The sequence below is a fragment of the Anopheles merus genome, chromosome 2R, assembly GCF_017562075.2.
Source record: "Anopheles merus strain MAF chromosome 2R, AmerM5.1, whole genome shotgun sequence".
NCBI classification, from domain to species: Eukaryota; Metazoa; Arthropoda; class Insecta; order Diptera; family Culicidae; genus Anopheles; species Anopheles merus.
Genome location: NC_054082.1, coordinates 28,621,959 through 28,643,736, shown reverse-complemented (window position 1 = coordinate 28,643,736; position 21,778 = coordinate 28,621,959). Strand labels below are relative to the sequence as shown.

Below are 21,778 nucleotides of genomic sequence, written 5' to 3'. Positions count from 1 at the left end.
GCCACGAAAAAACAAGTAGCAAGGGTTCTGTTTAGTTGGTTGGATAATCTGGGTGGTCTATTGGCTAGGCGTGCCAGTTTTTACAAAGCTGAACGGGATCGATTCCCATCTGGGTACCATCAGTTTAGTAAGCAGTGATCAGTTTAGTAAGCTTTTAGAACCCGGCATGATCACACGTTGGTCGTTAAGATCGAGTGAAAGCGAACGTGAAATTTGATAATATCTTACGATATAACCATTAAATTGTAGAGCATATTGCACACCATACTCTTTGAAAGAATATTCTATTTAGCAAATATTTGCTTTTATGCTTTCAGTACATAATTTAATGAAAATAGTTTAGGAATGGAATGTTCATGCTTTCGGTTTATAAATTACCAAATTTCCATTAAAAATTAACGAGAAAATAAAATTTTGACGCCACTTTCGCTCGATCACTAAACGAACCTTTACCACAAGAATGATCAAGTACCTAGTGTTGTGTTTTAGTAGTACACTTATTTTTGTTATCTTTATTTAAATAATGTTTCACATAATAAATACGTTGCAATCCTAATTCGTTCGTGCCATCTTTCCTATTCTATAGCAGTTTATAACAATAATTCAACAAACAGTTTCACTAAACTCAATAATACTCCCACGATCCATCATTATCACATTCCTCCCCACTACAGTCTTGCTTCGATTCCTCCGAACTGGCCGACGACTTCCGCCTTCGCGTGTTATACTTCTGCGGCATCCGCCGGTACGCAACGGGACGCAGACGACCGTCCCGCGTATACAGCCGTTCCCGCGATTCATTCGACTCCCCGGGCTTGGTCTCCACGCCATCGCTCTTCGGCTCATCGGAGGAAGTGCTTTCCACCGTACCATCACCCCGAGAGGATTCCGGCTCCTCCTCCTCTGTGGGCTCAAAAATGGCCCCACCAGAGTCACTATCCGAGCGGATAAAAACTTGCTCAAACTTTAGCTGCTCCTTGGACGCGTTTTCTTCTTCCGACGAATCAGCCCGCTCGGCGTACTTCCGCCTCCGCATCACCTTCCTCGCACAGGGCTTATCGCGAGCGTAGTCTTCGTCTGCCTTCTCCTCCAGTTCCTGCTCCTCGTTCGTGTCCTTCTCCTCACTGCTCGAATAGTGCGGCGCCAAATAGCGCTGCGGATGTCTTGCCGCCCTGCAACTCTCCTCCGACTGTTGCGCCAGACAGCGCATCAGCTTGCGCACGCTTCGGTTGTTGCGGTCGTACACCTCGTGCAGATACTGCCGGAAGCAGCTCGGCAGGTTACCTTCGTCCAACTGCTGCTCGAGCGAGCTGAACTGTTTTGGCGATCGTGCCTGCTCCAACACTCCGTTCGGATCGGTTTCCACGTGCCAAAAGTGTTGCAAAAACGTGTCCGCATTGTCATTCATCGATGGTTCGGAGCGAGATCCTCGTGCGCGTTTGCGTTGCTGCCGCTTCAGCTCATCAACGCTGGGATAGATTTCCATCGGGCGTACGATGTCGAGTTCACCGGCCGCCTGTCGTTTCACCTGCTGGCCTGCCGGCGATGGGCTTTGGTCCGACGACTCGAGATGAAACCATACCGGCTCGAGTTCAATCCTCAGCTTGTCACTGTCCGTCAGCTTCCGTATGTGCATCACGTGTTGCGAAGGTTCCGCATTGTACAGGAAATCCCCATTAACCTGCAGCAAACGCAAGCAATTCGTGCTAAATTCAAATAATTCAAACAAATTTGCCTCCCTCTTACCTCGGGTGGGGAAAATCCGACAGCTAGCACAGAACCTAATACAACAATTTCCACGAGCCCGTTCATCGTTCCGTCTGGCACTGGTGAGACGCTGCCCCGGCGCAGGGTTAGTAGTTGAATCTGCTCGTCATAGCACAGTCCATAGGTTGCAGTTGTTCTGTGTAAAACAGTAAACACCAAAATCCTTCACATCGAAGCTCACACAAACAGCCCGCGCAGAAGGTCAATCAAACGGGCCGGATCCGCCGTTTGTAGTGCTTGTGGAATGAAAACAACACATTTTCTTAGCAATCGGAGACAACAAGCCGGCCAAAAGGGGAGGTTGGTTGGACTGGGTTTACGTGACTTTCACTTTTGTTGTGCTTTCGCGCTTACATTCTGCTGGCAACACCGTTTAACCTCGGCGCTTTTTTTCTTTCCATTTATTTCTTTGTTGGAGCAAACATTTAAAAGACATCATCACACTCGCAGGTAAACGTGCAAACGTATGAGAGAAAGCGATCTTGTGCACTTGCTAGATGGACACAGGATCGTTTTGCGGCAGTTAACTAGCAGCTAGAATGCATTTGTATTAGAGATACGAAACTCTGATTCAGAAACTCTGAATCTATAAGAACATGAATCAATAAGATTCATATATATTTCTACAGATTCATAGATCTTTCGCTTTGCTCTGTTTTGCTTCTTCATTGCAATTCACTACATACGATCTTGAATCTTCAATACATTGAATCGATCTTCAAATCGGATCATCGTCGGAAAATCTTACGCGTTCAAATGACTTATCACACAATAAACGATTCTTTATCGATGCATGAGTCGTTTGAGGTTTATTCTTCTTGTCTTGTCTTGTATTCTTTTTGGCGTGAACGTCCTACGCGGACCTGCTGGCCTATACAGGTCTTCAAGACTTTATGCAGTACCACGTAGCCTGATTGTCAGTCCTTGCTACGGGAGAACGGTCCATTCTGGGCTTGAGCCCGAGTCGGGCATGTTATTGAGTCGTTCGAGTTGACGACTGTACCACGGGATCGCCCCTTATTCATCATGTGTGATTCATAAAACACAACACTAATCTTAATCGTGTATTTTCTTCTTTTCTTTCTAGCACTTAAATATGCTCATCTGCGCACTAAAAACATCCAATACTCATCACATTGCTCACAGCAAATCCTTGACCGTAAATCGGCAGTCTGTAATCATGCACGATGCAAATCGATTTGTGGTTGGAACGATAGCTCATTTGACGACCGGATGGCACGGTGACGTTCACTTTTTTACCAGTCCCCGGTGCCGGTATGTTTACATCCGGCGGGGGTCATTCGTGGGAGTGTTTTAGCAATTGCTGGTCGGCAAAGACGAACTAGTCACAGCCACAGTCCCGTTCGTACGTGTCACCCGTTCGGTCCGACCAGGAGACTCTTTCCCGCAGGGCTAAACCCAGCGCCAGCTGTCGATGTGTCCATCCATACGAGCGTCCAGATCGGTTAGGCCCTAAAATTATGCAGCTCGTACAGATAGTAACCGTGTTCAGCTGTATCGTTTTACAGCTTCAATCAGTGGCAGGTGTAAGTATGCGTTTAGGAGACGGGTGCTGCTGTTACATTACAACCGGAGCACGTGCAGACACTTTGAGGAAAACCGTTTCAAGTGACCAATGCTTGCCTTCTTGCCCAAACTATGACCTTCGATGGTGACGCACGGTGCAGCTGAAGTATCGCGCTGAGCCGAACGTGGTACCGATAGTGCCGGCCAGTGCGTTTGGCAACGAATTAGAGGCGGGACGGAGCGCCCCAAAATCACCCCTGCTAGAGATAGTGCTTCGCATTCTGGACAGCATACAGATTGTGCCGAAGAAGCGGTCAAGGCGACGGGCGCGATCGTACATCCCTGCTTCCGGGGACGTGCGTCTATCTGCTACGGGTAACTGAACCGTTGGTTTTGCTATGCCCCTTTGTGGAAAATTAATCGCTTTTAGTGTGTTGGTGACGTTGGATGGCTTTATTAGGGCGAAACAATAGTTACAGCATTCGCTTACAGTGCGCTACCCCATTATCTGTCATTATTACTGGCTTGAACGTAGAATGTTACGATCGTCGATCGTGTCGTGTTTGAAATCGCTAACTTTTCTTCGATAGCACGCCGATGAGTTCGCAGTTCGCCCGCGGGGTCTAATACGCATTAAGTCAACAGTCATGGTCATTGCTCGCCGTGCCGATTGGGGTTGCCTTCTCTGTCTGTGTGTGTGTGTCTGTGTTTCTTTTTTACGTAATTTGATATTGGTGGCATGATGTCGATGATGGTGACACAGTGTTCCGTTTTTTTTTTGTTTTGTACAATTATTCCCTCCACCCGTATTTTTTGCATTCCATTCACAGCTACCGCCGTTTTTCGGCAGTTCAATTTTCGGAGGACGGGTGGAGAAACCACTGATGGCACTATCGCTAGAATCTAGCGAGACGGCAGCTGCGCCGGCTTCCGACCAGCTTGATGACGATGATTACGATTATGATGATGTCGATGGTGATGAGGATCGAAGGGAAGGGTTTTTCCCACTCACCAGCTATCAGCTGAGGCAGCTAACCAGCTCCAGGCGGTTTTACGATATGGTGCTGGGCGTGCTGGGCGTGATGGAGACCGAAGCGCGCCACCAAGTGCAACGTGCCCGGGAGCGTAAGCAGGAAATCGTGCGATCAGCAAACGGTGGGGACGATCGGCCGACGTCCGAAGAGCAACCGGCGTAATGTGGTCAATTTTGTGCTGATGAAAGGAAAACAATACACTACCGAACTAACGATAGGAAATAAGTAAGGGAGAGAAGGAAAGCGAGAGAGGCAAGGAGAGAGAAAGAGAAAACGAGAGAAACAAACGAACAATATGATCCACCAAACTGGATCGGAGGGCAAACCGCGTGAACCCGGGCACGAGCCGCGCTGCAGTTGACATTGAATTCCAATTGAAATAAACTTGTACCTTATTGACAAAAGGCCGTGACGGTGGTGATGGAGGGGCAACGTGAAAGATGCAATGCAATGATCGCTGATGTGTGGAATGAACATTATGAACAGCTACATTACAACGAAATAGCTTGAACCGCTCTAATAGAAAGCCATGTGCAAAGTTTGAAAAGACTTGCATGTGCGCACCCTTTACAACTTCATTTGCGCCTGATAATGGATGCCCTAAGCCTCATTTTTATGTAGAATTCCTCCAGCAATCGTAATTCTGCTAAATTCGACTGACGTCGCACGCTATCATCAATCGGAAGTTGCACGAACTCCGACGATCGGCCCGTTGTTTACGGGCCGTCGCTCCTATCGCGCTGTCGAACTTCGGCGCACGACTTCGGTAGGTAGGTGATACAGGGCAAGCGGCAGGCCCTGATAAGGTAGCAAGACAAAAAAAAAGGGATTTGAACTAAATTGTGGGAAGCACACACACGCACCGAACAACCCCCGAACGAGCGTAACGATCGTAGAGCAGCCGCTGGTCGGTACATAAAATGTGCTAACGCGATCGCGTCTCCTCCGCCGCAAACATCAACGATCGCCACCACACATGAGCCATCCGGCTAGCGTACATAAAATATCAGTTCAAGTGCGACGACTTTGAACATTCGTGATTACAAGCTCGCCTGTGTCGGATCGCAACTGATCGCTGCTAGAAGTCGCAAGAACGATCCTTGTTTCTGTATAAAGTATCTTTTTTTTGTGTGTGAAATTTGTGTGGTAATAGCTTAACGCCATGGCCAAGCTGGGACTGCTGTTTATCGTCATCTTCTGCATCGTTCAGGTGAACTTGTGAAACGATTTCCTTTTGAAGTAACAGTCTATTGGTAGTGAAACATAACGCTTCAGATGCGCGATCACGTGCTATTACTGCGAATTGTACTTGTGAAGTGAAGTGATCACGGCGTTCCCCGAAAATTGATAACCTAATCACTTCAGTTCACTTGCCAGCTTTTAACTTGGGCTTGATAAACGTTTTGTTTTGGAATTTTTGATTACATTTTTTCTACAACTGCGTAATATACTCATCATATTATTCTCCCTCCTTTCCTTTTCTACCGCACTCTGTTAGATCACCCTTGCCGCCCGTCTACGGCGCGATGTCGTCGAGGAGGGTGTACAAACGCTGAAGAAAACAATCACCGACACATTCACGAAGGAAAACGTTGATGTAAGTGACACGGCAGCTGACAGACAGTTCACTTGTAATTGTAATTTGCGTATCTAAATGTCATTAATTCTATTGTTCTTACTTTCCCGTTCTATGCCCTAAAACAATCCTAGACCTTCTTCGACAAGCTTTCCCAGTTGGGTGATATGTTCAAGGAAAAGGCGGGCGAGCTAGGCGACACCATCAAATCGAAGGTGAATGAGGCGACAAACTAAACGGTCGGATCGCTACGCTGCTTCGAGGTTACCATCACAGCGCTAAAAAACTCAACAAACTGAAAAAATAAAATAAAATAAAATAAAACCATCGTTTTGCTCGTCCCAGTATACAGATATGTAAATTTCAATGCAGAACAAATATAACAAGTGATTCAACATATCTGCTTTTTTATTTAAACTCTATTAGTTGTTGTGGATTCCTTATCTAAGCGTGGTCATGCTAAACGGTTTCAGCCTTTCTTCTTAAATTGTTTTATACAAACAGTTCGAAGATTACCATAATTTAATGTTGTTTATTGTTTTTTTTTAAAGTCGTTAGACGACTATTTGCTGTCGATCTGTATATTATGTGCTTTTTGAAGGCTATTGGCTATTTAAATATCAATAAGCTCCATTTTATTCAAATGCCAAACATTTAAATTTAAATTTATATGCTAAATGCACTGTTTGTTTCTCTATAAACCTTGTAAATATTCGACGAATTTGGCTTCCTCCACTTATGTCCAATTGTGATGCAAAGAAACGTCTTTTTCCCCTAAAACAGATATGGCGATAATTATCGCTAACGCAACTGCAATCATACCAGGAAGACTAAACACGTTCCTTTGTGTGTGTGAGGCGAATGAACAACTAGCTCTAATTATAGATAAAATACATCATAAGACCAGCCACTGTACTGGTACAGACTAGAAGGTCCGTCACTGTACTTGACGCTCACTATATGCTAGTCCTTTCCGTTGCTTTTGATTTTGAAACGCTATCTAAAACGCCATGGAGCTGTCACACGTTAGACACAAAAATCCATACAATTGTTCATAGTTTGCAATTGACAACTAAATTTATTTTTCATTTTTAATTGTTTTTTTAGACATACATTGGTTTTGAATAGCTTTTAAACATATATCAGTTTCCTATGCCTTACACTGCGTTTTTGGTAATTGACTCGTTAATTGCTTATCCTATAATTAAAACACAAAACAAACCCAACTACGCCAACAGCTACGACAGCAGCCCTACGCGCGAACGTGTTTGACAACCCTGGCGAGAAAGCTTTTTGTGGCTTTTAAGTGAAAGCTTTTTAAAAGAATTAAATTTGTTCGTTAGACACATGCGTTTGCGGTTTCATGGATGCAAAATACGACGGATCATAAGTTTAACTTCATTTCGATTTGTCTAGATTGTGTTCTATCAATAATTGAAAAATAAAAATTAAACTGATGAAACGATAATTATTCAAAAACTAAAGCAATGATTTTAATTATTAAATAAATTGCACCGCACGAATCCGAACACTGTGCCAAGTCTTTGAGCCAGGCCCTCTGAATACGTTCGGACAATTCTTCACTCACGCTACGACATGCATGACTGGAATATAAATCACCCTGTCCATCATGAGATCGCTTTCAATTGGATTGGATTTAGCATAACAATCCGGAGCGCCAGTAGTAGTTGACCACCGATACTCTTTTTGGTCAGCCTAGAGCCGTGAGCCGAGCTCACAAAGACACGGATGAACATAAACACACCGCACACCTCGGCCCTCGAGTTGCTCTTTTCAGCTTGCATCACATCAAACGTGTTCCCTTGGCTTAAGATTACCGTACCTTTTCCCCAGTGATAATTGGAAGTAAAAATACTGCGATAAGCAGGCGTGCGGTTTTTTTTCTTCTAGTAGACACACATTCAAAGGCAGCATGGGGTGGTGAGAGCTGTGCGAGCTGCGATTTTGCATTCATTTACTATAAAACATGTTTTCTCTGCCAAGAATCATTTCACTCTATTCGTCCCCAATGTTGATAATCAATTGTTTCATCTTTTGCTGTGCACTCATCGGAAAATATTTAGCTAACTTGCGAACGTTGGACTATTGGACCATCTTCCTCCACCCCCTCCGCCCCTGCACCCTTGCTCACTAAACGCACCCTGCAAGGAGATATCAATAGACGAATATGATAATGGTGCGAGAATCTTTCCATGATGTGTCGGCTCCGTTCTGCGCCCAGCGGCTTCCTTTTCCCCGTCCGCGTCCGCGACTCGTTCGAACAGCGGTCGATCGGTCGGCCACAAAACGCACACTCACACACAGCCACAGAGAGGGTGGCGGCAAAATCGACCACCGGTGTGGTGGGGCGTATAAAATCGTACCTCGACGCTGTTAGGCGCTTCAGTTGTGTGTTAGAATCTGCTTCGCTCTAACGCTGCCCTCCGCATCCGCGATTAGTGTGAATCTGTCGATCGATTCAGTGTGATTCCGACGGGAAAAAAGTGAAACAACCACCATGGCAAAGCTAGTGTTGATCGTCCTGGCCCTGTGCGCCGTTCAGGTGTGTGTTTGTGCAGAACTTTATTGTACATAAATACCGTGAGCAGGGAATGCTAATGATTTTGTTGCATTTTTATTTGGCAAACAGGGAAGCTTCGCGATGGTACGCCGTGATGCCCCGGCTGCACCGGCCGAGGAGCCCAACTTCTTCCAGTCGATCATGAGCATCAAGGACAAGATCGAGGGCGTGTTCCAGGAGACGCAACAGAACGTGCTCAAGTCGCTCGGCTTCCAGTCGAACGAGGAGGTGGTGCAGACGATCCAGACCAACACCAACCAGTACGTCGAGCGGCTCCGGTCGGTGCAGGGCGTGATCGAGGAGGAGGTGAAGAAGAACTCGGAAATCTTCGAGCCGATCCTGAAGGACCTGAACACCAAGCTGGCCCAAACGACGGCTACCCTGTCCGAGCAGAACCCGGAGGTGGTGCAGAAGGCGAAGGAGTACCAGGCCCAGGTCCAGAGCAACGTGCAGGCCCTGGTGGCCGAGGCCCAGAAGACGGTCGAGAAGCTGAAGGAGGACACGCGCGTGCCGACCGAGAACATCCAGGACGCGCTCAAGAAGCTGTACGACTACACGTTCGAGACGTTGACCAAGACGGCCAACGAGCTGAAGCCAAAGAACTAAGGGCGCCACTCACTCGCTGACCCCGAGGGGTTTGAGCGGACGCGGCGAAAGGTACAAATTTGTTAAAATAAAAATACGTTTAAAAAAACAACAATACAAATGAGTGTTCTACAAAAGTTTTGAGTCCTACGTCCATGATGGCAAATAGCGCGCATCGCATCAAAGGTGAAGAGCGATCGATTGAGTCCACCGCGTGCAACATTTTTAGAAAAATGCAACGATCGCACTGGCCCAAGTCCCTGGGCCGTATCTCCCACTGATTCCCCACTTCGGCACCAACGCCTTGCTGACATCGGCAATCGGGAGAAAAGGTTATCAAACTGTAAACCGTACCCGATTGCAGCAAAATCCCGGAACCGTGGGTTTAATTTTTTTGCCAAAATGTGCAAAACCACTTGTTCCCAGGAAATCGGATGATTTCGCAGGAATGCTTGCGTAGGGCGTGCGCGCCTCATACCCAATATATTGCTACGCTCAGCATCATTAGTACGCGGCGCGTACGCAACGAACTGCATCGTGCTCTTTTTAACTCCTGCGCCAATGCGCAATGATATGCATATCGGGAAAGCCAACACCATGGCAAAACTGCACCAGAAACCTAGGTTAGGTTTCAGTCTTTTTTTGTTTTTGGTACTGTGTACGTGACGCATACGCATATTTGCAAATCGAAGCGTTTTCCACCGATCATCTGATCGACGGTAGCCAATTACGACGGGGGTGCCAAATCGAGCACACAAGCAACCACTTCCGAAACATGCGTTTCCCGCCGCCCGAGTAGGCCATGGATGCGCACGCACAGCGTGTGTACGCAGTGTACAGAACGACCTCTCAGCGCAAGCGATTTCATGTTTCAATGGTGGAGGAGGTTGAGGTGCGCATCTAACAATGGTTGTGGTTGTGGCCACTAATTGTTGTGGGTCACACGTCAGAAACCGGTCAGCTGCGTCTCAACACAGAGAAGTTCTCAGGTCCAGGGGTGAGCGAAGAGGGGGCGCAGATGCAGCCTACCTAAAATGTATCCACGTTTATCGGCATGTTATCTGTTGTTCGCTATCTTCACGACAGCGAAAAGATGACGCTGGTGGAATTTAAAGTGTTTGTGTTAGTCATAGGTTTATGAAAACACTCCCACCCACCCCATTCCGTCTCCTTCCGGCCCCACGTCCATTTCGTATGTCAACAGGGGAAACATTAGCTTTAACAATAGGAAGTAACGCGCACAAGTTAATGTGCGCTTTGCAGCCATGAGCAATGCTACCAGTGCGCAAGGCAAGCGCAATGTAGCTTTGCGTAAGCATTGATGCATGAAGCTGTTACGTTGCAGATGTACTAGACGTCAACAATAATGGAAATATAAAAAACACTTTTTAAACCATCTTTTTTTGTAACATTTAAATCCAATAAAAAGTATCACCAAATAGAACTTTATTCTTGCAAAACTTGCACTTTGTCGCTGTTCTAAAGTACTTCTAGAGAATTACCTATTTACAAACTCCCATCCCATTGCACTATTCCTCCTCCTCCTCCTCCTCCACCTCCTCCTCCTCCTTCTCCTCCTCCTCCTAATCCAGCTCCTCACTCTCGTACAACCGTGCCAGCCGGCGGATCGATTGCTTCGTTTTGCGCTGTATAAACTCGTCCACGTGCGAAAAGATGGTCACAATGCCCATCAACCGTTCCAGTGTCCCATGTACCTTTTCCGCCCGCTCGACACTGCTCTCGTGGTGCTCGCCGGAACCGACCGCCGGTGCTGCCAGCAGCCGGGACATGGCAGGCAGTAGCAGTGGCCGTGCAGGCGCTGGCGGTAACTTCAGCTCGCCATAGTCCTCGTAGTCGTCGTACTCGTCGTAGTCACCGCGGCGATCGATCGTTTCCTCCGACGAGTAGATATGGTTGGCAAGCGAACGTTTGCTGTGCTGAGCTCGGTATGTCCGTTGACAGCCACAGGATGGGACAGGGACCGCTTTCGTTTCCGCTTCCTCCTGCCGGATGCTTCTGGGTAGTAAGCGGACTGGCGGTGGAATCGTGCTGGCGGCAAGTGCGAGAGCCTGGGGAGATGCTCGGGCGGAATAGGACAGTAGGAGATCGTCTTCCAGATGGTCAAGATTGAGCCTGGTGATGTCCAGCTTCGGACGAGACGGTCTGTGACTTGTTGTGCTTGTTGTGGTCAACCTGCTCGATGACGGTGCGGTAGTTCTTGCCGTGCGCTTGGTGGTGCTGGGAGGCCTGGTACTACTGCTGGTGCTGGTGCTCGTTTGCTGGCGTGTCTTGCGTCGACGTACCTTCCGCACGGTAGTCGTTCTCGTGGTCGTGCTAGTGGTGGTCGTGGTGGTGGTCAGTGAATTTATTTTACCCTGCCGTGCTTCAACGGGACTGTCCTCTGCCAAACGGTGCTCAGATGCCTCCCGACTGTCCGGCTGTGCCCAACCGTCCAGCAAGCGTACGTCGGCGATCGGGTCGGGCAGGGCCAGGTCCTGCTCTATCCCATTTCCCTTCAGCTCGATCGCGTCGATCGGCCCGACCGGTGGCACCGGATGCGCGTAACCCCTCCCGAAATCGTCCCGACTGTCATGCACAGTATCGCGAGCCTCAGGTAATGGCCGGTCGGCGTCGAGTTCTCTGCCGTTTCCCTCCAGCTCATCGGCGACATCGAACGTTCTCGAGTGGAACTGATTGAACAGTTTCACCGAGATCATCTCACTGGCTGCAATCCGAAAAACAGCAATAGAAAAGGGGGTGGGAAAGAAGAAACCATAACCACCGCCACCGATTAGACTGCTGCTCGCTTATCACTGATCGCTCGACGTGGAGCACGCCTTGGAGTACTTGCCTTTTTCGCGGTCGAGCTGCTGCAGATCGTGAAACAGCGGACCGTGCAGCACACTTTCGCCATCGTCCTCGGTTGGCACAATCGCCACGGTTCCGGGTGGCGGCTTGCTCACTTCCAAAAACCGGCCATCCAAACGCGCCACGAGGGTCTGTGGCGATCGGCGATGAGGAAGGTTTTTTTGTTATTTGCACACAAGAGAAAGAGAGATAGAGAGTGAGTGTGTGTGTGTGTTTGATAGAAATTTAGTACAGCAAAAAAAAGGTGAAAAGAGCACTTGATTATGTCACGACTGCATTATCACTGGGGACTGCTGCTGCTGCTGCTGTTATGTCATTGAACGTTTCTGGCCGATTCTACCGCAGGCTCACCGCCGATTCACCCGCCACGGCACTCCCGCGGTATGATAACACGACTCCACGTGCGTTTTTTTACTCCCAACATCCTTTTCCGGTGCTGATTAGCTAGCTCATTAGACAGGTCCGGTACAAGAGATTTTTAAACCTTTTTTTTTACTACCACTCATCACCATCTTAAAATGTTCGACCCGTTTTTTTTTTTTTGTCCACTTTAAATTAATAACACTTTTAACGACTACCGATCCCGGATCGGACTGTTTCCTTTGCTCGTTAGTGCTACTTACCGATAAAAGCAGCAGTCCCACCGCCCGCAGCAGCATGTTGGACGATTGTGGCGATCATCCGGCCCACGGTGGCCGGTGGAACCGTCAACGTTGGTCGGCCCACCCTACTGGCCGCCCAGGGCGAATGGGATTGTTTTCGGAAGGCATGCCAAAGTCTGCGTACTATGCTGTGCATACGGTGACAAACAAACAAACATAAATGAGTGGCCAGTAAGAACCTTTGTTTCTGTTCTGCCCTTTCTTTGCCGGCTAGCGGTACATTGCGAGCGAGATGGAAAAGCCCCGCCCTGGAGAAGGAAAAGTTTGCTCCGTTTGCTTCCTGGATGGGGTAATGGGTGAGTTTTCTCGGCGATACAAAATAAATAAAAAATATTTTTTAACAAAAAAAGAGCCCCGTTACACGAGAGCTTTTACCTGAAAGCTAAACAAGCGGTTTGTGGATTTTGTGTTGCCTTTTATGCATTTAATGAAACGAAATTTCGTAAATGTTTTATCATAACGCTTTAAAGAAATTATTTTAATATACATTTACTTTATTTATTTCTCTTTAAAAAAAAATTTAAGCATAGAAATTACATCGCATAGAATTAATTAAACTTTAATGATGTTCACTTACACTGGCTTATCTTGTGTTTTTGCTCAGCTATAACGACACACTCTCTCCTGTGCACTACCCAAAAAGTCAAAAGTGAACGGCATCATTGTAAATCATTTCATCTGTTTTCGCTCATTTTTGGGTGTCAAGATTTTGATAAGCAATGTTCCACCAGCACCGCATTGCCTAATTTCGCATTTCGTGCAGCAGTCAAAAACTGTTCAGCAAAAGGAAGAAAAAAACGAAACAAAACAAAAACGCTTAAAAACACGCAACCGATGTCAGGCTGGTATAGTCAACAACATTCCATAAATTCAGCTGCGTAGCGCCGGCTGACTGCGTCCCGTCTAAAATAACGCAAAACGATCGCATTTGCCGCGGCCGCAATGTTGACGGTGCGTACATGTATGCACCCTCCGCCGTTACCCGAATGAATATGAAAATCCATTTCCTGAGAAGCTGCCACCACGGATAGATGCGTGTGTGTGTGTTCGCAAAAGCATCGTTACACACCAGACACACACCCATAGGCTACACGCCGTACATGAGCTTAATTGAATGAACGTGACCGGGCTGGAATATAGAATGTAATGGCCAACGCCGAAACCCGCCACCGAACCGTAAACAATACAACTATGCAACCTTGAGGTTCAGCGGGCAGGATAAAATTAGCGCTTGAAATGATTTAAAACAGTTCCACCAAACATAAGGGGAATTAAAAGTGTCTCTTTGTAAAAAAAAATGTCATTCCCATACATTCGGCGTGCGTGTACCAGTGATTGCTTAACAGCAGAGTGTCATGATCATTAGTGGAAAGTAGTGAGGGAATGTAGTTGCGCGATAACGCGATAACGCACCACCAAATAGCCCGTACACAGGACGGCGGCTCAAACAACAAGCGGTCAAACGCAAGCAAGGGTGATTGATTGAATTATGTAAAAGATGTGCGATAAGCATACGCCAGCAGCATATTTGCTTCCGTTTGGAAAATGTTTGATTTTGTGAGAGCCGTCCGATAATCACAATCGCTGCCCGCACTTAGTAGAAGGCGGCCTTACCCCGACCGTGAATTGTTGCCGCTTATCACACACACGCAGACGCAGGCACACGTACTAGTACACGTTCCATGCAGTGCGCATCACAAGCGCATCAGCTGCACCAAAGGCTGTACGCAAACCGAAGCGAGTGGGAATTGCGTTTACCGTGGGTCAGTGCTTCTCAACGCATTAATGTAGCTTGAGTTGTCCGCACTGCTTTGTTTTTTTTTCGTGGGTTGCATTTCAAGTAGAGATGGTTTTGATGGAACATATTTACTGAACGAATTCGCTAGTTGCTCTTCTCGATTGCATCTCCACTATTGATTGACACATTTATTGCATTTTTCTTAATAAATCATAAGATTTTTATGTATAAGTGTTTTTTCATTGTCAAATGATTGCTTTTCATTTGAACTGAACAACCCATCGAACTTCCAATTAGAAAAGCATACCAACTTGTATGTGAGTGTTATGAACAATTATAAATTACAGTTGAACCCCTCACCACGACTTCTTCTTCTTCTTCTTCTTCTTCTATTTGGCGTAACGTCTTATGTGGACATGCCGACCTATACAGGCTTTCGAGACTTAATTCATTACCAGGTAGCCGCCGGATAGTCAATCCTTGTTACGGAGGGACGGTCCATTCTGGGATTGAACCCATGACGACGGGCATGTTATTGAGTCGTTCGAGTTGACGACTGTACCACGGGACCGCCCCTCACCACGAGTACCCCTTATAACGAGTTTTTCGCATAATGAGCAAGTCTAAATGCTCTATAAATACTCCTCTTAACGAGTAAAATCTCGCATAGCGAGCAAATTTAAGTTTTGTCAACCATAAGAATTCGTTGTCATATCGATAGTTTCAATACTACGAATCGTTAACTATCAAGCTATTTCAAAGTTCAGTCCAAAACTCTCGAAGCTCTACAAAAATCGACTCCACGTCCAAATAACTCTTTTCAAAACAGATAGCGGAGCTGAGACTTTTGCTGCGCTCAACGACAGGTGGAGTAAGTGAGGTAGTGTTTTGAGTTAAATTGCTCCATTTCCATCCTTCTTATTATGCCAATATTAGAGGCTCTCTTCGGCTTCGGCTGTGGATTTTAGTGTGTAGTGTTCCTCCCTCAGCAGCGTGTCTTTCACAAGTGTGAGGTGTATTGATAGGTGTGTTCTTGCATGCATTCTTGATCAAATTGCTCGAGCAGGCGAGGATTTCGATACTGAGAATTGATAAATGCATTACTGTTACCGCTTGGTGGTGTTCTGAATGGTTGTGATGCATGTAATCCCTATATTCCGGCACTTTTCTTTACCTGGAACCAATTCTTTCACTTTATATACAAGTATTGTAAAAAGAGTCTCCCACATAACGAGTGAGTCATTGGAACGGGTTAAACCCGTTATGAGGGGTTTCACTGCAGTTTTAAAAGGACTTTTTTGATGGTCTGTTCGACAGATGCGTCGGCTCTTATAAGCCCGGGCAGCATCGATCTCCAACCGGACCGTGTGCCCCCTCCCCAGTAGCAGCTTTTGTTCAAAAACTTTTGTTTCTTCTTCAGCTATCAATTATTTTACGTTGTTTTTCTTGTTTCTTCGATACTCATCTTTTAAGGACTTTATTTTCACTTTAGCGTATCTGAAATAGCATTTAAGCTGATGTCAGTTTACTTGAAGGTGACTGTAAAGGTACTGGTTTTAGCACCCACTGTCCCTATATGTATGCTGTTGTAAAAAGGCTCTCTCCCTCATTTATGCGCATCTCTCATTACATCTACCCCCGCGCGCGCTCTCTCTATTTCTCTCTCTCTCTCTCTCTCTCTCTCTCTTTCTTTCTTTCTTTCTTTCTTTCTCTAAATCCTATCTCTTTCCATCGGTGAAGCATGCAGACTGCACGATGTGGGAAGCTCACCAGTGCGCTGCGATTCATAATCAGCCATCACATTCATGATCTTACTCAAGAAATTATTCAACTTTACAACGACCGTGCACGAGGGGGGGAGGGGAGGGTACAAAGCAGTACAAACAAACGGATTGTGTGGTATTACCAACTCATCGTCGTGCTCTCTCGCTCTCCGCGCTCCCTCTCTCTATCGTACGTACCTCGTCTGGTGCCAGCCCAACGGTCACCAGCACTCAGAGATCCGCTGAGATTGAAGCTGACTTTGAAGCTGAGTTGGCGAAACGTCTCAGCCTCCGAATTAACCCGAAGCCGAAGCGAACCCGAACGGAGTTCGGTACGAACCTTCGTTTAATTAGCCCCCTCCCCCTGTTTTTGCCAGGATTTCTTTCTAAAACGATCCAGTGCACACCATTATACTAAGTTAATTCGATTTATTGAATATCGAACCAACATAGAATACAAAGAAAACACAACACTTGCTCAATAATCACTGCACTTAATCCTAAATTAACGCACATAATTTAAAAAAAACACTTTTTACAGTCGCACTGAGCAAAAAATAACAAATTCAGTACAGCACTTTCTGCTCCTCATCGCTGTTGCTCCTGGTTTTTCTCGCTGCACTGCACGGGCCATCTGCTCCAACACTCCGACACAGCCACAGGTTTTGTTGTCTCCGTTCGCCGTGAAACACACATGAAATGGAAGAAAAATGTTATTAATTAGAAGGGGGGATATTGGTTGATCATTTTAATCACTTTTACTTACCTCAAATAAAACAAATCTCCATTTTTCACGGGGTTTATCCGCCGACTACCAAGTGCAAAAACACTACACAAGCACCAACCTCACTGGACTGAACGTAAAGCCTACTGCGTTAATGTGTGTATGCGCTTCTGCCAAGCCAGCCGCGCCGTACTGCGTGTGTAGCCAAGTGCGTGTGTGTGTATATTTGCACCACTGGACACAGAACACAAATCTCACCGCACAGCAGAGCGTGTGTCGCCAAGTGTATGCATGTGTGTATCTGCAGCACTGAATTCTGAACGTCCACCACACAGCGTGTATCGCCAAGTGCGTGGCTGTGTGTAGTATCACCGTGGACTGCAGAAAACTACCTGCACTAGAACAGAGCGCTGGTGTGGCCAAATGTGTGCATGTGTGTACTTGCTCCACTGAAAGCCGGTATCGCACCAGATTTCGGGTGTCGCTTTGTGCGTGCGTGTGTGTTATTGTCACAGCACACTCGTTCATCATTTTTTTCGTTCTTTCGCTTGAGCCACTCGATTTCGTTCTTCGCTGATTTTGGCAGCGCACGAAGGGGTTTCGGTTTCAACTTCCAACAACAACAACCACACGAGGGAGCTCGTGGATACTCACGAAGGGAAAATCACTCAAATCAGAGCGAGAGACAGATAGAAAAAACGAAAGGTCAATATAAAATCTTCGGCTTTTGACCGTTGGGAGTCGTCAAGGGGTTGCGCTCCACTAGCAGAGTGGCGATCGCAGTAGGCACCGTGAATTTGCTGTGCGCTCAACCGTGCGTCTAGTAGTGGTTCACTTCTGGTGTTGTCGACGCCGTTTGTGGACATCGTGGCTGGTCGTATAGTCCGTGAAGCCCCACAGTACCGACGTAGGCACGGTTAGGGAGTAGAGTAGAGGAAAAATAAAAACCACAAGAAAACGGAATTGGTGGCGGATTTTTTTTTGTCGTGTTTCGATTGATGGTAGCCGAAGATGGAACGCAGCTAGCAGCCGTGAACCGAAGAACCAGTTACCAGTGTCGCGTTTTCATTTCGACGGCAGTTCCATCGCGAAGGTTACACCGCGAGCATCTTCGAACTGCAGTCACTGTGCTGTGGTTATGTGTCTGTACGCTGCTGGTGGTTTAGTGTGTGCACAGAGGGGCAATAATGAGAATGGAAAGTGTGGCCAAAGAACCGTTCCAATAGTGTGACGAACGAACGGCGCAAAGAGACGCACCAGGACAAAAGCCGTACAAGTGCGTGGTATACCGCAGCCAGTGAAAAACTATCGCATCTCTGTGGCGACGAAGGTGGAAGGATTCAGCGGGAGTTGCTGGGTATTCTGTTACCCTTCTGCAGAGCATTGTGTGGCTCGAAAGACAGGCCCAGCGGCAATGGTTCGAGCGAAGTGTTTCATTCCAAACCGCTCAGCAGAACTGATGCGTTGTCGGACAGTGTGATATTTTGCGATTGAGTGCAAACAGTTTTCCATTCCGTTGGAGGTTTTCCGAGGTTTGTGTAACCACCGTGTGTGTGTGTGTAAGCGCCGAGAGTGAAACCACGGGTGAAACCGTTTCACCCCAAATCGCACTAGTAATAGCAATAGAAGTAGTAGTGTGGTAGTGTGGTAGTCGCGTGGTGGTAGCCAGGCCGTGGTAGTGTGCACGCGCGCGCACGCGCAATAGTGAATGTCTTCTGCAGCGACGGCAACGGGTGGTGGTCAGTGGAGGTCAGCGCGCTCACAAGCAACGGCCCAGCTCGCCGCAATGGATTTGCAGCACTATGACGAAGACATCTCCGCCAACGGGTACTACCGGCGGCTGCTGTCCGATCATTACAGCATCCTCGAGACGGCCACGGTCGAGGGCTGGATCGTGTGTGTCCCGCGCCACGGTTCGTTCGGCCCGCAGTGTCTGGTCGATCAGGAGTTCGCGCTGGCGCACATACTCGTGCCGAACGAGGAGCTGCCCGAGACGCACTTCTTCAACCTGAACTTTCTGCAGCTCAAGCTGGACGAGCGGGCGCTCGTGTTCGGGGACGTGCGCGTCCGCATCCTGTTCGAGGAGATCTTCTACCGGGACGGGCTGAAGTACAAGGTGTGGTGCGTCGAGCGGCCGCTGCACGACATGAAGAAGTACGGCGTGTACGCGGAGGACGACCAGCTGTCGCTCGGGCGCTTCCTCGGCATCGGCAGCCTGACCGCGGCGGTGGAGTTCATCCGGACGGCGGCCAAGAAGAAGGACATCTTCGGGCGGATCGACGCGAAGGTGCAGCAGTTCGTGCGGGCGAACGGGGACTTTACCCGCTGGCGGTACGAGGAGCAGCAGGCCGGCGTGAAGATGATCTACGTGGAGTGCCTGGAGCTGATACTGCAGAACCGCAAGCTGAAGGACCGGTGCCAGCGGGACATGCTGCTGCGGGGGAACGTGAAGGTGGCGATCGAGACGTACGTGATGGACAAGCTGTACGATCACGTGCGGAGCGTGATCGACGTGTGCCGGGCGGAGCAGGCGGAAGCGTTCAACAAGACGGTGCGCAACCTGGGCGACGTGCACTGTGCCGAGTTCGAGATTGCGCAGCGGTACGGCGAGCTGATCCCGGTCGCGAAGAAGGAGCTGGTGCGGATCGATTACGCCCGCACGGTCATCGACAAGATCGGGTGTCTGCAGCGGGTGATGGAGGTGCTGACCAAGGGGCAGCAGGAGCAGCAGCAGCAGCACGCGGTCACGACCGACCATCTGGTGCCGCTGTTCATCTTCCTCATCCTGAAGTCGGGCCTGACGCACTGGATCATGACGATCACGTTTCTGAAGGAGTTCCAGTTCAACAACGTGTTCCGGGAGCAGCGGATCGAGACGGGCGAGCACGGGTTTCTCATTGCCACGCTCGAGGCCGCCATCGTTTACATTAGCTGCGGCAGCATTGCCCGCACCCAGCGGCTCGGCGTGCGGCTCGATCGGGCGCGCGGACTGGCCGGCACGCCGCCCGACTCGGACAGCGACTCGACCGGCTCGGCGTCCACCGGCGACTGGGAGTTTCGCTGCGCGGACGACTTCCTCGACTATCTGCTCGCGCTGATGCGCAACGACGACGAGGTGCGCATCGTGGAGCTGCTGCAGGACATCACCAACAACCAGGCGCTGCTGTGCGGGGGGCCGACCGAGGCCGGCTACTACTACCTGCCGTCGATCGACGACCAGAACCGGCAGGGCCAGGCGGCGATCCATCTGGCCGCCATCCTCGGCAACGCGAAGCTGCTCACGCTCATCCTCTCGCTGCAGCCGAACGTGAACGCGGTCGACGGGCGGAACTGGACCGCGCTGCACTACGCGGCAGCGAACGGGCACCAGAATCTGCTCCTACTGCTGCTGCACGCCGGCATCAACATTAACAGCACCAGCAACGACGCCCACACATCGCTCCATTTGGCGTGTCTAAATGGCCACAGCGGATGCGTGAAGGCGCTGCTGTACTTTTCCGAGCACATGCGCATCTACGTCGACGTGAACGCGGCCACCGAGCTGGGCCACACGCCGCTCCACTATGCGGCCAAGTGGGGCTTTCTCGACATTGTCGAGACGCTGCTCGAGTACGCGGCCCAGGTCGACGTGACGAACAAGCTGGGCGCGACCCCGCTACGCTACGCGCACAACGTGCGCATCGCGAAGCTGCTCGTGGACGCGCTGCGCGATCAGCGCCGGTCCGCGAACGGGCGGCCGGGTCAGGCGAACTCAGGTAAGGCAGCATCAGCAGCAGCGACGATTGTGCCCCAACCGACAACGCTTTACTTCGCGGAGGACTTCAGCTACGCCGGCGACGGTCGGCCGGAGGAGGTGCGCGAGCAGCGCACGATCGAGGAGATGAAACGGATCGAGAAAGCGCTGGAAGCCGTTGCCGCCCAGGACACGAAGCTTGCCTGCGTGTACCTGGGCCTGGACGAGGGCACCCCGGGCGAAACGAACCACCGAACCGCGGACCAGCCGCAACTGCTGTCCAACGGCGAGAAACTGTGCCACCCGCTGTGCACCTGCAACCGGTGCGTGCGTCGATCGTCCGAGTTTTACAATCTGCTGCGCCGCCCATTCGCCGGACTGTCCGCCAAACCGACGGAGAACGAAGCCACGGCGCAACGGGTCGATCTGAACGCCGTCAACGGGGAAGGCTACACGGCCTTGCACGTGGCGGCGATGCACGGCAACGTGGAGATGGTGCGCGTGCTGCTGGACCACAAGGTCAATCCCACCATTCGGCTCAAGTCCGGTGCGACCGCGCTGCACCTGGCGACGCGCGAACGGCGGCTGCGCATCGTGCGGCTGCTGCTCGCGCGCTGCACCGCGGCGGCCGACATCGTCGACCTGAAGGATAGCCGGGGCGACACGCCACTGCACTACGCGGTGGAGCAGAACAACCTGCAGCTGGTGCAGATGCTGCTGGAGGCGAAGGCCGACCGGAGCATCCGCAATCTGCAGGGCAAGCGGCCGATCGACATCGCGAAAAGCAGTCTCTACTTCAATGTGGTCAATTTACTCGAGCAGCGGTAGCGCACTGCGGGAGAGGGTGTTGTGAATATAGAGTGTATGGGGCAGTTTGTAAATATTTCCAGTTTCTCTTTTGCTATCGCTAGTGTTGATTTACAACGTTAATAAAAGCTAAACCTTGTTTGTTAAGCAGCCGTTTGCGCCTGATACGTGCACAGTTTGTCCTCACGATGATGTCCGAAACTGGCGAATGAGTAACGCAGAGGTAACAGATACGGGGCATTTTGTTTGGAATGCAATTTTCCGATGGTTTGCTTTATTTCCTTATTCATCTTCCGTATGTTTGGGTGTGTGTTAGGTCGAAGGTACAGTACAATTCGCAAACTCTTGCGCTACAACATTGTGTCTTGGGTACAGGCTATCCTTTTTCTCGCTGGACTTGATCTTACCGGTAA

At 49.1% G+C, this 21,778-nt stretch overlaps 5 protein-coding genes across 9 annotated transcripts; 3 read left to right on the top strand and 2 right to left on the bottom strand.

Annotated features, from left to right (window-relative positions):
• Positions 1-557: 557 nt before the first annotated feature.
• LOC121589771 lies at positions 558-2,422 on the bottom strand. The gene is made up of 2 exons (XM_041908890.1): positions 1,747-2,422; positions 558-1,681 (listed from the first exon to the last, which is right to left on the bottom strand). The coding sequence occupies exons 1-2, from the start codon at positions 1,810-1,812 to the stop codon at positions 626-628; spliced, it is 1,122 nt and encodes a 373-aa protein (XP_041764824.1). The 5' UTR covers positions 1,813-2,422; the 3' UTR covers positions 558-625.
• Positions 2,415-5,467, top strand: LOC121589772. Of its 5 annotated transcripts, XM_041908895.1 has the most exons (3): positions 2,415-3,314; positions 3,456-3,669; positions 4,125-5,467. In XM_041908895.1, the coding sequence occupies exons 1-3, from the start codon at positions 3,249-3,251 to the stop codon at positions 4,199-4,201; spliced, it is 357 nt and encodes a 118-aa protein (XP_041764829.1). In that variant the 5' UTR covers positions 2,415-3,248; the 3' UTR covers positions 4,202-5,467. The 5 variants fall into 5 exon arrangements, with proteins under 5 accessions (XP_041764829.1, XP_041764825.1, XP_041764827.1 ...); XM_041908891.1 differs by lacking the exon at positions 3,456-3,669; XM_041908893.1 differs by lacking the exons at positions 2,415-3,314; positions 3,456-3,669 and adding an exon at positions 3,682-3,989.
• Positions 5,468-8,287: 2,820 nt separating this feature from the next.
• LOC121590122 (apolipophorin-3-like) lies at positions 8,288-9,185 on the top strand. The gene is made up of 2 exons (XM_041909524.1): positions 8,288-8,467; positions 8,555-9,185. The coding sequence occupies exons 1-2, from the start codon at positions 8,423-8,425 to the stop codon at positions 9,089-9,091; spliced, it is 582 nt and encodes a 193-aa protein (XP_041765458.1). The 5' UTR covers positions 8,288-8,422; the 3' UTR covers positions 9,092-9,185.
• A 1,449-nt stretch (positions 9,186-10,634) lies between these two features.
• LOC121588781 lies at positions 10,635-12,885 on the bottom strand. The gene is made up of 3 exons (XM_041907113.1): positions 12,562-12,885; positions 11,922-12,069; positions 10,635-11,795 (listed from the first exon to the last, which is right to left on the bottom strand). Exons 1-3 carry the CDS (start codon positions 12,595-12,597, stop codon positions 10,654-10,656), a joined length of 1,326 nt encoding a protein of 441 aa, XP_041763047.1. The 5' UTR covers positions 12,598-12,885; the 3' UTR covers positions 10,635-10,653.
• A 4,680-nt stretch (positions 12,886-17,565) lies between these two features.
• Positions 17,566-21,512, top strand: LOC121603576 (ankyrin repeat domain-containing protein 27-like). The gene has a single exon (XM_041932496.1). The coding sequence runs from the start codon at positions 18,534-18,536 to the stop codon at positions 21,384-21,386; it is 2,853 nt and encodes a 950-aa protein (XP_041788430.1). The 5' UTR covers positions 17,566-18,533; the 3' UTR covers positions 21,387-21,512.
• Positions 21,513-21,778: the final 266 nt, after the last annotated feature.